This window comes from Phaethon aethereus (assembly GCF_964289735.1).
Source record: "Phaethon aethereus genome assembly, chromosome: 3".
Taxonomy (NCBI): Eukaryota; Metazoa; Chordata; class Aves; order Phaethontiformes; family Phaethontidae; genus Phaethon; species Phaethon aethereus.
In genome coordinates this window covers 94,352,761-94,366,512 of record NC_138576.1, presented here as the reverse complement: position 1 = coordinate 94,366,512, position 13,752 = coordinate 94,352,761, and the positions used below count along the sequence as shown (strand labels likewise).

The following is a 13,752-nucleotide window of genomic DNA, read 5'->3' as shown; positions in this document are numbered from 1 at the left end:
TGCCACCAGAGAGCGAAACTTAGGGCAGGGTGACACAGGATGGATTCACCAAGGCCACAGCTTGGCCTTTTCTCCATTGTTCCCCAGATCTGCTGCCAGTCCCTCTCTTGAGTGTATGCATTGCCGTCTGTCAACCCGGCCATGCTCTGCAGGGTGGCAGATCATCAAGATGGTGCAAATTGGGAGGGAAGAGCCAGGAGGTTTTGCACCTTCGACCTTCCCCCTCTCCCTGCTTCTCTTTCACCCGCCCCCTCCACTTCCCCTCTGCAGGCACAAACACCTACTGCCCATGGAAGCTATTTCTAAGCAATCCCGGGCATCTAGGGAATGAGGCTCTGAACAAATATCGGAGCGTGCGTGTGCAGTGAGTGCACACACACACACACACACGCACAGCCACGGTGCTGCCGCAGAGTCAAATATAGACCTTGGGAAAGGGGGAACAATGGCTGGAGTTGGGTTACATGGCTGCAGGGCCAGCGAGCTGCTGATGTTTGTTGTGGGCTGGGGTGGAATGGGAAAAGCAAGGGGGGTGGGATGGAGGAGAACATTTGTTTTAAGCCAGAGACCCCAGGCTGGTGCCGTGCATAAGGCAGAGAGGGTGACCTGGAGTGAGAGCTGCGGGAGAGGATGACTATTTGAGTTGGCAGCTCAGAAGTGTTTGTGGTCTTTCTCCAGCTGGTTTGTGCTGCTCCTCTGCCTCCCTTGAGGGACTGGAGTGGGCAGGAAGGGGTGAGTTTCTCCGGGCTTCTGCACAGGGAAGAGTTTCTTTCTCTCCTTGCTCTGGGGAAAGCTCCTTGGTGGAGGAGAAGAGGCAACATCACCTGTTCCCTAAACCCAGCACTGCTCCTCACCCCTGATGTCCGGTTGCCTCCAAGGTGCAGGTTCCAGACGCTGGAAGAAAGGGAAACAGCTCCAGCTGGTTTTGACAGGTAATTCCTCCCTCCGGCTGGGAGTGGAGGTGGTGCGTTGGAAGGACGGCAGGGGAGGGAGCCTGTGGCTGGCACGTGGCAGGGGGGACACCGTGGTGACAGGTCATTCCCGTCCCCACTCCAGGTCCCTGCTTTGTAGGATTTCCTTCACTGGAGGGAAAAGCAGTGGAGGGACTCTTATGGCTAGGAAAAAATCCTTCCTAATTCTGACCCAGCAGCTGTTGCATCTGAGACGCCTCTAGGGATGGCATGGCAGGGATCAGAGCCCAGTAGAGCAGGGTCTAAGCCAAGTGCAGGAATCCCCTTCTCAATGCCCATTTCTTGGGTCCACAAATAGAGCTGCTCTGTTTGAGTCACCCTGGGCAACCCAGGGACTGCCAGAGCAAGCCTGGGACTCAGGAGTGTGCCAAGGGATAAGGGACAGCAGCCCTTTAGTGCTGAAGAAGGAGCGCACCCAAGGACCACAGTGCTTAGGGTTCTAGTCCCTTCCCCCTCCTCTGTACCCACCATTTTTACTCCCACCCGTCCCTGCCTGCTTCTGTCTGATACTTGCACGCAAAACCAGACCTCAAACCCCAAACTCCATTTCCTCAAATAGTCCCATTTCCCTCCCTCTGAAATCCCACCCTGGTTTCTGCTCTCCATTCCTCTCCCTTGGCGTTCAGATCTCCAGCAACCAGCTTTACCTCCTCAGCCTGGACGGCCCTCGCTCCACGCCGTGGCTCTCACCTCCCAGAGAAGCAGCACAGGGAGAGCCACATGTCCCACTCCACTGACTGCAGCCTAACCCTGTCTCCCTCTCCCACAGCGCTCGTGTTGTGGCCACAGATACGGGTATCAACGTGCGCAGGGACCCCTCTGCAAGCACCCTCCTACCTGCCCATTCAAACGCACACACAGCGTCCAGAGGGTTTTCTTAGGTGCGTTTAACCAAGTGAGGTTTAAGAGCACCCAGGCATGGCTGTGCAATGGCATTGCCGCCCAGCATGGACAGAACCGGGGCAGATCCCAGCAGAGGAGTATGAGAGCGGGTGAGGATGTTGCGGGAGGTGATGTTGTATCTGAGACAGTTGGTGCAGGCAGTAGCATTTCAAGGAGGAGGTGAGGGTGAGGCTGGGCAGCCTACAGTCAGTGTTGGAGGTGCCACCAGTAAAAACTTGGCCTCTAACCATGACTGGCAAAGCAAAGAGTGCAAGGCAGGGTGTAGTGGGGGTCAGAGGAGAAAGGTGGATCCTCCCAGGTCCTAGAGCAGCAGTGACTGAAGAACAGCCTGTCTGGTTTTTAACCAAGTACCAGTACCTCAACCTCCCCCTCTCCCTTTTGCTGTAAGCTCCAGATTCGGTGTGAACCAGGACTCAGAAGCAGGCTGAGCTGGACGTGAAGGATCAGGGGATGAGAATGGATGGAGAACCACAGGAAGCATCTCAGAACAGAGCTGGTGCACACCTATGGCTAGGAAAGGAGCTGATGGAGCAGACTGAGGAGTGGGAGTTTTGGACTTCTCTGGCCCTCAGGGACCTTGAAGCAGTTAGGTGGGGTGAGAGAAACAGGAGGAGGCAGGCAAGGAAAGGAACAGTGCTCCTGGACGACAGGAGAGCAGGAAAGAGGCAGGAAGGAGGCAGCTCCTGTGGCAGTGGGCAGGGTGGGAGGCTCCTGTGTTATTGCTCTGTAGAGATGTGTTGTCCAGACCTGTCGAGGATGGAGCAAGCAGGGGTCCTCAGTCAGAGCCATCAGCGAGCTGGGATTTGACGGAGCTGCCGCCTTTTGTGCCATCCCAGGGTGCTGAGGCCCACAGTGCCACCCACGGCTGCCACAGGGTGCGTGGTGCTGACAGGGCTGTCAGAAACTGCAGCAGGCTGGGGGGACTGGAGAAGGTGAGAGCCGGGATGGGGTGAGCTTTGTCTGGTGAGGTGAGATGGGATGTGAAAGCATCCATGTAAGTGCCAGTAGGATGTGGTTCTTCCCTCCTGATGGAAGACAGCAAAAGTCATGAGGCACAGGGGTAGAAGAGGGCTGGCTGAGGTGAACTTGTCATCTAATTAAGGATTGCTAGGACCTTTGAAGGTGGCAGATACAATCTTGTCAAGTAGCAGAAAGGCCATGCAAGGTGAGGAGGAGAGTAGGCAGCGGTTCCTCCTGAAAATGTGACAGCCCAGCCCCTCTCCCAGGGTTGTCTTACTGTTCACCGAGGGACTGGTGTCCATGGCTTGTGAGCAGCAGCCAGAGAAGTGCCGAGGACCACAGCTTCACCGGATGGCTTCTTTCTTGTGGGGTGACCACTGCATATTGCACCTCTACTTTAAGGATAGGGCATCTTAACCCTATGGTTTGCTAGTGGAGGTGTGTTAGTGGCCCCTGAAGCCAGCAGGGAGGGACTGCAGCAGGCACTTTCCCTTATTTTGGATAATCTGAGCGAAATGATTATTTGAACCGCACACATTTTTGAAAGAGAAAACAGGCTGTGGGGCGGAGGTGCCCCGCGGAGGCCGGCAGCAGCAGGCCAGAGCCCCTACACGAGTGTATGTGTGCCACCGCGAGTGGGGCGAGCACTGCAGCACGCCCGAGCCCCGGGTGGGGGTCTCCCAGCCCGGGGCACCTCTCCATCCTCGGGGGGCCGGTCCTGGGGGACGGGACCTGTGACCCCTCGCAGATGCAGCCCCCGCGCGGAGCGGTGCGGGGCGGCCGGGCCCGCGTGGGGCCGTGCCGCTTCCCCCCCCCCCCCCGCCCCCGGCAGCGGGAGCAGGGCAGGGGTGAGCGGGCAGGGCGGGCCGGGCCGGGGGCTGCCTGCGGTTTGGGGCGGCGGGAGGCGGGATGTCCCGGGGAGGGAGCGGGGATGTGCAGGCACACGCAGCCGCTGGCAGGCGGCCGGGGCTGCACGGCGGCGGCGGCGGCGGCGGGCGGAGCGGCGCGGCACACGCGGCGGCAGCTCCCTCCGCAGCCCCGCGCCTCCCCAGCCCCGCCGCCGCCGCGCCGGGCATGGCCGCCCCCCGCCGCCGCGCCCCGCGGTAGCCCCACGACCCGCCGCGTCGCCGAGGTGAGATGGGGGTGGGTGGGGGAAGGGGGTCAGCGCGCGGCGGGGACCGGCAGTACCACCCTCTTCCTTCCCGGGACCCCCCCACTACCGCCGCCCCGGCCGCAGGGACACCGGCGGGGCCGGGGCGGTGCGGGGCTCCGCGGAGCGTCCCCTCGGGCCGGCCGTGGGGGTGGGGGGAAGGCGGGCACCCCCGTGGCCGTACCCCTCCAGGGAGCACGGAGGGCTCGGGGTCGTCCCAAAACTGCGGCGAAGGGGGAGGGGGGGCTGGAGGGGCGAGCCGCAGCGGCCAGGCGTTCTGTAGGTTCCCACCCCTGCCGCCGGACCCCCAGCTCGGAGGGGTCCCTGATAGACCCCCTCCTCGGGTTGTCCCTGGTAGCCCCCAACCGTATGAAGGTCCCTAATACTCCCGAGGGGCAGGTTAATAGCTCCCGGGGGTGTCCCTAACAGCCCGCAGCCCCTGAGGGTCTGGTAGCCCCCAACCTGGCCAGGCCATAGCCAAGGAGTGGGACAGAGGGACCTGCCTCCCCTGTGTCCCTGTGACCCAAAGCCAGGCCTGCCCGGGTGCTGCTCACACCTCCCTCGGGCACCAGCTGTCCCCCAGGATGGCCCCAGCATCTTGCTGGGGTCCAGGGTGGCCCTTGGGTGGGCGCTGGGAGCAGCGCCCGTGCGGCGGCTACATCAGGAGGTCTGAGAGGCTGCGCCTTGAGTGAGGAGGCTGTGGGGAGCCGTGGGGGAAGCGACCTTTGCAATGACATGCAGTGGGAGGTTGAGCTCCTCACAGCCCTGAAGGAACAGGATACCAACCGTTCAGCCCTAAATTATAAGTTTCGTAGGAACTGCTTCACCCTGAAATGCAGCAGCTGTTTGCCACTGCCCAGTGTTTTGGGGCGGGAGGCAAAGGAGGGTCCTGCGAGCATGGTGACAAGGGGACCATGGGGAGGGAAGATGCAGCAGTCTGCACTGGGATTTGGCTGGGGCAGTGACGATAACATCCTGTAGCCCGTCTGAAAATGCTGCATCCTTCGTAGGTGATGGTTTGTTTGCTGGAGAGATGCTTTGAGCAACATTATTGCTTTTTGTGGGCTATTTTGTCTGGTCCGGGCAGGTGAAGCCCTTAGCAGGGACCCCAAAACCTCCTCCTTCAATACATGTGTACATGTGGGTGGGAGGACTTCTCTCCCCATCTGAGAAGTCTTTCATGCAACTCTCGACCCAACACAACCTTGCCAAACTAAAGAGTCAAGCTGAAAGTGGAATGGCCCCTGTCCATCACACCCACGCAGCTGGATGGAGTCTGCTCCATACCTTCGCCACTCTCATAGCAGAGCTGTTTAACCCCTCCCATCTCATTATAGTAATACATTTATGATATCACCTTCGAATTTCCTGCCCTTAACAACCCCAGAAGGCGGGGAGGGAATGAAGCATTTTTGGAAAGTATTTAATGTTACTTCAAGAGGGCAGGAGGCAGTCGGAAAATAGGTGGGTTGCAGGAACCCTGGGTGGACGGGGCTCTCTGCAGGACAGCCGAGGAAAAGGACCGCACCTAGCGAGAGGTGTGTGTTTGCCTTTCCTAGCTGGGGCTGCAGCCCAGGTCTACTGCCTATTGCCTCACTCCCTTGCTTGGAAAATGAAATAGGGCTGTCGTTTACCGTCCGCTCATCTGCTAGATGTACTTGACTCCTTGCTCTCCTGAAGGGCTTGAAAAGCAGCCTGGGTGCTGTAAAACGACTCAGACCATCTATTAATTTGAACATGCGCTACAGGGACCTTGCTTAGCACAAAGCTGAAGGCCCCCAGATCTAGGGAGGGAAGATGAAGGTCCCCACAGCCGGGCTGGTATTTCTGGAGGCTTCTGCTCTCTTGACAGCAGGTAGCAGAGGCAGGTGCTCCAAGGTGCAAAGTAACAGCCTGAGCTATTACACGCTCAGGATTGAGTGTGTGCACTCAGTTCTCCCATACACGCATTTTAAAAGGCTTTTTGATTCTTAGTGCTCCAATGTTGCCTTAGAGGAAGGAGCCTGGAAGGACAGAGAGGAGTGCAGTGACAAGTCCATACAAAACCGGATGTTTCAACTCAAAACTGCCAGGTAGCGGAGAGGAAGGGATGCGTGAAGTAAAGCTGCAGTGTCAGCCAGGGGATTTTTCTGAGCTTGCACTTTTTCTCTCTGTAGGTGTTCATCTCGGTGGGGCCACACTGACCATGCTCAGGAGCTTCTGTCTTCAGCTGATGTCCTTGATTTGGATCCTCTTGGCCCATCACCAGCTTGCCCAAGGTAAGTCTCTGTAGACATGGAGCCTTCTTTCTTATATCCATCTTTCCAAACCTGTCATTGGCATTGCTGGTCTCCTCAGTTCTCCACGCAAAATAGAGTTGGCCTGACCTGGAAGACCAGAAAATGCTGCTTAGTTATCCAGCACCTGGCGGGTGACTGGTGGCAACTGTAGAGACCCCTGTGCTGGTGCCCGTGAGGCTGGCAGTGCCCGAGCAGACCAGCAGTGAAAGGTCCTGCTGCTCTGTCTCTCACACTTAGGGTGAATGGGTGCCTGAACCAATAAGCCTGTTTGGAGAGGCAGGGCAGGTAGGAAAGAAGATCCCGAAACTGAATGGCTAATCCGGGATCCCGTGAGAAAAAATTCCGTCCCAAAGATTAGTTTGCTTTCCCCCTGTTCTGGATAAGCGATGAATTCCCAAAGCCATCTGCCAGGAGACATGGTTACAAATAAGAAGGGCAACAATACCCAGGCTTGGGCTGAGCAGTCCCGGGGTGCTGTTCCAGCTCCGCAGTGGCTTGTTTTGGGAGGCTCTCACCCTGAGCAGTGGGACATGCCGCCTCACTGCAGCAAAAAGGCATGCATGCGGATGGGGGATTTCTCCCCCTGCTCGCTTCCTAGGCAGCACATCGCACAGCTTGAGGAAAGCCTGAGCGTGCCTTGTGGTGTGGGGGCTTTAACCTGCCCCAGCCCGGGATGGAGGGGCTCCGTCAGGTAAGGGTGTTCGTCTCCTGGGCCTGGCCTGGGATCACGCTGATTCCTGCCTCCTGACATTTGCTCTAGCTCTACTGCCCATGGAGCCGGAGCGAGCCAGCTCCCCGTGGGGCTAAGATGCAAGCAGGTGCTGGGGGAGAGGGGAAGGTTGAGATGAAAGGGGACACCTGGCTGGAGAAAGCAGGCCAGCGCCGAGTGGAGGATGAGAAGTGGCACGGCGAGGCCGTGGCTCAATTGCAGCTTCTGTGGCCTTTAAATTAATAAACAGAATTGGATACCTGGCCCCGTGCGATGCCCTGTCCTGCCTCCCCATGCCAGAGGGGGAGTGCTGACAGCTGGGTCCTGGCAGAGGGCAGGAGCCCCAACCAGGCTACTCTGCGCCAATAGCCGTCCCTGGGGATGGGGACATCATGGGAGATAAAGAGGAGCCATTCTTTCCATTTCCATCCTTGGTCCCTTTGTGCTGCTCGCAGTACCTGGCCCTGAGCTTTCCCACCATACTTGCTGCATGACCGTGGGAGCAAGGTCCCAGGTGAGTCAGGCCTTATTACACAGGTGCCTTAATGCATGGGCAAGCCCAGCTCTTGTCCAGAAGGGCCCAAAGTCTAACGGAGGCAGCAGAGAGAAGGTGGGGAAGATCATCAGAGAGCGGGTAGTTTTGAAGCAGCGTCCCACTTCTCAATAAAGGCAGTGTTACTGTTGCTTGGGTGACTGCGAAATCCTCATCTCTCATGTGGCATCCAGCCATTGAAAGGAAGGTCCCCCACCTTACAGTTCTAGGGAAGGGCTGGCTGAGCACTTAGGAAGGAAAAAAACCTGTGAGCCAGCAGGGCCACGGGCAGATCTGGAGTCTTCTATGGTCTCTGCTTAACCCAACTCCACCCATCTCCTGCCTTGCAGGTGATGACTGCAGCGAGCGCTGTAATCTCGCCCACGGCTGCTGTGACCAGGATGGGAAGTGCAGGTATGGCTTGTCCTTGGCTCCGCGCCTGCTGCCCCTGACTGTAACTGCTCTCCCTTCCTTGATGCTGTGTCCCCAGTGCCTACACCCCTGCCCCAAGTTGAAGCACCTCCTCCTCTGCTCGCCCACGCCTGGAATCAATGACTCTGCTCTCTTTTTACCTGACACCCTCTGGAGCGGGAAATTTTGATCCCTCAACCTCTTGCTGGTCCCCCTCAACCTTTGCTCCAGTACTTCCAGGGTCCCTCCCACCACACACTGACCTGAGTTCTGCTGAGTCCTTTTTGTCTAGACAGGAGCTTAGGACAGCCCAGCCATGCCTGGGTGATGGGAGGCAGTCTTCAGGCTCAGATTCGATGGGCAAAGTCATCAGGCAGCAGGGCAGGCTGGATCCCAAATCGGCTGGATTGCTCGGCCTCCTCACTGGTTAAGATGGGGATGATCTCCCTGGGGGCATGGAAGAGAAGAGCTGCCAGTGTGCACATAAACGTCTGGGGGCATCAGGGTTCCCCTCGCAGAAGCCTGGGCTGTGGTGGGGATCTCCGGGTGTTTTCACAAAGGGCTCGCCAGCAAGCTGGGGGCTACCACAGCAGAAGTGCGTGTGTGATCCCTGGCACCCCAGCTCCAGCTGCTGCCCAGATCCTGCGTGGGCAAAGCTCAGAGCCTGACCCTGCACTTCAGCCTGGGAAGCAACCACATGGCTGCCCTGGGCTGCCAAGGCCCTGGACACTGCCTCTTGTCCCACCGCAGGGCCACCCGGAGCCCCCATCCTGCAGGGCAGCCCCCGGCTGCTTTGGGCTGGCCCAGAGGCCTGTGCTGCAAGGGGACAGACTGCCCACCGCCGCCCCGTTCTGCTCGCTGGGGCATGCTCAGCCCCCTTTCGCAGCACAGCCCCCAGTGCCACGCCATGCCTGGGCCGTGCGTTCTTGCCTAACGGAGCAGCCGTGGCCTGGCGGTGACTGTAACCACACTAACTGCCGCATCAGGGAGCGTCCAGCTCTGGTTTTGGTCAGCCCCTGGTTGCAGCTGCAAAGAGCTTGCTCCTCCCTGAGCCCTTCTGGCAGCTGGGGCTGGTCGGGGGAGCTCGGTGCTGCGAAGCCCTGGCCAAAGACACCGCACTTCGTCTTGTGGCGGGTGGCCCAGCTGCAGGTCTTTCTGGTGGAGGCACGTGTGAGTTGCTGCTCCAGATTTTAGGCCTCCAGAGCATTTGCTGAACCCTTCAGCAGCTTGGCAGTAACCCACTGAAATCACCACAAACTCAGGGAGACTTGGCTGCTTGCCTGGGCCCCCTCCCTGGCAATTTTTAGGTTGGGCATCTCCCTTTGAGAGAAGGGTTGATGGTGCCTGCTCCCTGCGGGGTAGGGGTGCACACAGCCCTCTTGTAAGCTCATGGCTGTCCAGGTATGAAAGCATTTCCCCAGACTCTATCAGGCACCTGCTATTGCCACCATTCCTGTCAACACGCCTCTGATTAACTTACATGTTTTGTGGTTTTTTTTTTAATAAAAATATTTAAAACTAAAAACCATTTTAAAAAAATGGTTATTTTTTTAACCATTTTCCTCATCTCTTTGGAACAACCTGCAGTGACATCTTTACTGTGGATGGCAGTTCAGATGTGAAAGTTCAGCATCGGACCAGCCTGGCAAAGCTGCAGTCGCTGCACGTTGTGCTAAAATGACCCCCAGCCATGAAAATGAACTCCCTTGCTTACTCTAGAGACTGCGTTGTTTTTCTTAGGTTTAATTTCATGCTGTTTTGAGTATAGCTTTTGTTGCAGCTGGTGCCACCTCCACTCAGCTCTCGTCTTGTTATCACTTGCTTTCCCCTTGGAGCTGGCAGGTCTGAAGGAAGCCACTGGAGCAACACAGCTTGGCTTTACTTAGCCACCATCATGGCCTCCACTCTTCTGGGACTGGAAGGCTCGTTGTGTGCTGCAGGTTTTCCCATCATACTGCCCTTGTGAGCTGGCCGCTAAGTCTATTCCATACGCCAGCCACGGCAAGTGAGGTTTTGCAGCTGGATTACGGTGCAATTCAGACAAAAAATGACATCTGTTATAACGCAAAGGGGCGCAATGAAATGCACGGGCCTCAGGGGCCTCTTGTCCCTTTCCCTCAGGGAGTTCAGGGTTAGGGATGGGCCTTTTCTCTGCCCGGCACACTGGCTGTGCGATGAGGGAGGCGCAGGAGTTGCTGAGCTAATGCAGTGGTGTATACGGAGTGGTTGGCTGGAGGAGAGCAGTGGGACGTGGGCACTAAAAGTGAAGTTGCTGAGCTCTGTTTTTACCCCCTCAACCTCCCTGGCTGCAGAGGGTGAGTCTCATCCTGCTCTGTCCGCTTGCTTCCTTGGAAAGATGAGATGCCAGTACTGACCTCTTCTGGAGGAGGGAGCCAGCAGGTTCGGAGGGGGCTTTGGGAGGGTTTCCCAGCGCCACCATATTTGCAGGAACCCTGCACAACAAGCAGCCAGCTTTTCCGCAGCCCCTGCTTGGGTTTTATCACGCTGCCATGCCTTGTCCTCCTGCAGGTGTGATCCAGGCTGGGAGGGCGAGTACTGCGAGGACTGCGTGCGTATGCCGGGGTGTCTCCATGGGACGTGCCACCAGCCTTGGCAGTGCATCTGTCACACCGGCTGGGCTGGCAAGTTCTGTGACAAAGGTGAGTCGTGGGCTGGACATCCCAGCCTCCGGTGCTGAGGGCAGAAGCCCAGCACACCCTGCATGACTGGGCGAGCCGGCACAGCCAGAAGCCACCCAGGTGATACTGCCTGGGCTGCTCGGGAGATGGGATGTTGCCTGGCTGCCGCAGCTGGGACCATCCCCTTCCTGCAGCAGAGGTCAGGCTGCTGGCACCCGCTCCCTGGTTGCTGCGACACTGGCCGGCCTCAGGAAACGGAGCAGATGAATTCATTGCCTTTCCCACGCTGTGCCTGGGCTCCGGGCAGCACCTCCTGCTTCCCCTGGGGCTTCCTGCCTTCAGCAGGTGGCCAGTGGAGTCCCCTCCTCCGGCCTCAGAGGTTCCTCTGTGCCATGGGGTCTGCACTGGCTGGCCAGATGGTGTGCACAGCATCTTCAGGTCACACAGATTTGCAGGACGATTTGCTTTCTCTGCACCCCCAAGTCTGTGCATTTTGCAGGCTGTAGCTGGGAGGTACCACATAGGTGCTGCACTTCTACTGCTGCAGGTGCCCATGGGAGGGGAGGCGGGAGAAGCTCCTGCCATTTCTCCATCCCTCGTGGGTTTGACAGGCTGTGTTGGAACTGAATTGACCATATTGCGTCTCTTTTCTTGCCAATTTCCACCTTTTTCTTTCCCCTCAGACATACACATCTGTGAACACCAGTCCCCATGCCAGAATGGGGCTCAGTGCATCTACGACCGAGATGGGGAATATTCTTGCCTGTGTCCAGAAGGCTTCCATGGAAAGGACTGTGAGATGAAGACGGGGCCATGTGAGAAGGCAGGGTGAGACATGGCAGCAGGGGCAGCAAGATTACAGGCAGCATTAGCTTCAGGTCATGCACTGCAAAGTGGTGGCCCAGCTTCATTTTTTATCTGTGGATTTCCATGTGCTAATGGAGTTAAGCCAAAGCCATCTTTGGCTTTGGTTTAGCTACATGCACCACAGGATCCTGCTGGGGAAAGATCTTTGTTGCAATCTGAACAGATTCCCATTCCTTGCCACTGTAGGTGTGATGAGCTGACACCCATCATGCTTTTGGGAAGCATCAGGAAGGCATGTTTCCTCTTCAGATCATTTGGCTGAAGACCGTCCCTAAAGGGTGGTGGGCGTGTGCACAGCCACAGCCTTTGAGGAGGTCCCACAGCTTCTTATGTGGGGAGGCAGAAACTCCTGCCCCACATCTTCTTGAAATAGCTGCCCTCATGGAGGGAAACAGCGCTGGACCCACTGGCTACACGAGCAGCTGTCTGTGTTTACCTCCCTGGGGCAGGGGAAGCTGCTTGCTCTACAGGGCCATGACCTGTCCTTGCTCTCTCCACGCAGGTCTCCATGCAAGAACGGTGGGCAGTGTCAAGATGAAAACGGCTTTGCCAGCAACTTCACCTGCCGGTGCCTCGCTGGCTTCGTGGGGGCTTTCTGTGAGAACGACGTGGACGACTGCCTGATGCGTCCCTGTGCCAATGGTGCCACCTGCCATGACGGGATCAACCGCTTCTCCTGCCAGTGCCAGGTGGGCTTCGAAGGGCGTTTCTGCACCATCAACATCAACGACTGCGCCAGCCAGCCATGCAAAAACGGGGCAAAGTGCTACGACCGCATCAATGACTATGACTGCTTGTGTCCTGACCGTTTCACTGGCAAAACCTGCGAGATCTCCGTTCCCGAGCCCACCTGGGCTCTCCCCTACCAGTCTGTGAACAACGAGAATGGTGGGGTGGTGAAAAGCACCACCAGTGAGATGCCGGGGGTGACACAGCCAGAGCCTGTCAGGACCGTGGTCACGGGGCGGCGTGTGGCCAACCACAGTGAGAAAGAGCTAGGGGGAGGGTTGTTGAAAATCTCTGTGAAGGAGGTGGTGACCCAAAGAGACTCGGGGCTGAGCGAAGCCCAGCTGGTGACAGTGCTGGTGTTCGGGGTGCTGACAGCAGTGCTGGTCCTCATCACTGTCCTGCTAATGCTGAGGAACTGGCAGAAGGGCCGTCAGAGGTCGAACTGGTGCCAAAGCCCTTCGCAGGCTGCAAGGAAGCTCCAAGACCAGGAGTGTCAAGTGGGCATGCTCAACACCATCCTGATCGAGCCCAGGAAGACGACGGAGCTGTGAGCTGTGAGGACGCTGAGCCGGGCCCTGGCAGGTCATCATGCTGGCAAACCTCTCGAACTGCACCCTGGGGAGCTGCACCGGCACAAGGGAGGCAGCAGGGAAGGGCTCCCAGGGCAGCAGAAGTGTCAACAAAAGTCCAAGTCGTCGAGCGTTGGTGCGATGGCCCCACTTGGGTCTGAGCCATCTCCCACTTGGCCAGCGCAGCCGGTACCCATAGGCATCGAAAAGCAGGGCTGTGTTGGGCCAGCCCTGCAGGGGGGTGGTGATGTGCTGCTTGTGGCAGCCCGCACCATGCAGAACCAGCACTGCCTGACGTGCACAGACGCGAGCTCTCAGAAACGGGACGGGTAGTGCTGGAGGAGGGCACAGCCTTCCTGCAAGCCCAGATTCTGCCAGGCCCTGTGTAACACCTCTTTGTGACTCCTGGAAGGGGTTTTGCCCTCTTGTTTTCACTGGTGTTAGGATGTTTCTTCTGGGGCCTTTGGGACAGTTGTGGCTGCATAGTTCTCCCTACCCCGGTACTGGATGGTGTGGCTCCCTGCTGTTTCTGGAGGCTGTCATTTCAGATGCCATGTCCCTGGGGAGCAAAGAGATTTCCTCACTCCTTGGCCTTGTGGTTCTGTGAGCCAGTTTGAAGAGACTCTGGAGATCATTTGGGGTCTCCTCATGCCCTTCTTCTGCCCTGGGTGATGCCCCCTCCTCTTGCTGTCAAAGTTGGGGTTACGAACATGTTCTGTACTTTCCTCCTGATGATCCGGGGTCTTCTCCCCCCACTTACCAAGCCGTCCTTTCTGGTCTGGCCACAAATGACAAAGCTCCTTCCTGGTCCAGTGTGCACTTCTGCTTCACCATTTGCTGATGGAGAGGAGCATGGCCTGCTCCTCTCTGGGGTCCTCAGGGCCTGAGCTGGTCCTTCTCATATGCCATTGCAGGTGAAACTGGAGATGGACAAGGCTGGATATGTGCTGTGGCTGGTTCAGGAGCAATACAAGATCCAGATCCGCCTTTCCTCTCCCAGGCACTCTGAGATGGCACTAACCTCAAATCAGCC

General features: G+C 57.8%; 1 protein-coding gene across 1 annotated transcript; it reads left to right on the top strand.

Annotated features, from left to right (window-relative positions):
* Positions 1 to 629: 629 nt before the first annotated feature.
* Positions 630 to 12,701, top strand: DLK2 (delta like non-canonical Notch ligand 2; the record flags this gene model as incomplete). Its single annotated transcript, XM_081997044.1, has 6 exons — positions 630 to 932; positions 6,141 to 6,242; positions 7,855 to 7,918; positions 10,445 to 10,575; positions 11,238 to 11,382; positions 11,924 to 12,701. The coding sequence occupies exons 1-6, from the start codon at positions 860 to 862 to the stop codon at positions 12,699 to 12,701; spliced, it is 1,293 nt and encodes a 430-aa protein (XP_081853170.1). The 5' UTR covers positions 630 to 859.
* Positions 12,702 to 13,752: the final 1,051 nt, after the last annotated feature.